The sequence below is a fragment of the Capsella rubella genome, unplaced genomic scaffold (genome assembly GCF_000375325.1).
Source record: "Capsella rubella cultivar Monte Gargano unplaced genomic scaffold, Caprub1_0 scaffold_123, whole genome shotgun sequence".
In the NCBI taxonomy this organism is placed as follows: Eukaryota; Viridiplantae; Streptophyta; class Magnoliopsida; order Brassicales; family Brassicaceae; genus Capsella; species Capsella rubella.
The window spans coordinates 9,712-9,954 of record NW_006238805.1 but is presented as its reverse complement, the minus strand read 5'-3'; the positions used below and the strand labels follow the sequence as shown (position 1 = coordinate 9,954).

General features: G+C 40.7%; 1 protein-coding gene across 1 annotated transcript in view; it reads left to right on the top strand.

Annotated features, from left to right (window-relative positions):
- The first annotated feature begins 26 nt into the window (after positions 1-26).
- LOC111831006 (uncharacterized mitochondrial protein AtMg00810-like) overlaps positions 27-243 on the top strand; it is a 741-nt gene continuing 524 nt past the window's right edge. The window contains exon 1 of the mRNA XM_023784380.1: positions 27-219. Within this exon, the coding sequence (XP_023640148.1) occupies positions 27-219 (193 nt within the window). The remainder of the gene's footprint in view (positions 220-243) is intronic.

Genomic DNA, 243 nt, shown 5'->3' with positions numbered 1-243 from the left:
TTGAGATGGCATTATTCCTAATTGAGATGGGGTTCAAGAGAGGAAGTGTAGACAAAACCTTGTTTATTCCGCAAGTGGACAGAGAAATGCTGATTGTGCAAATCTATGTTGATGACATAGTCTGTGGAAGCACTCACCAACATCTCGTGAACCTGTTTGTGAAAGCTATGACTCAAGAGTTTGAAATGAGCATGGTCGGTGAGATGAACTACTTCTTGGGTTTTCAAATAAAACAGACGGTAG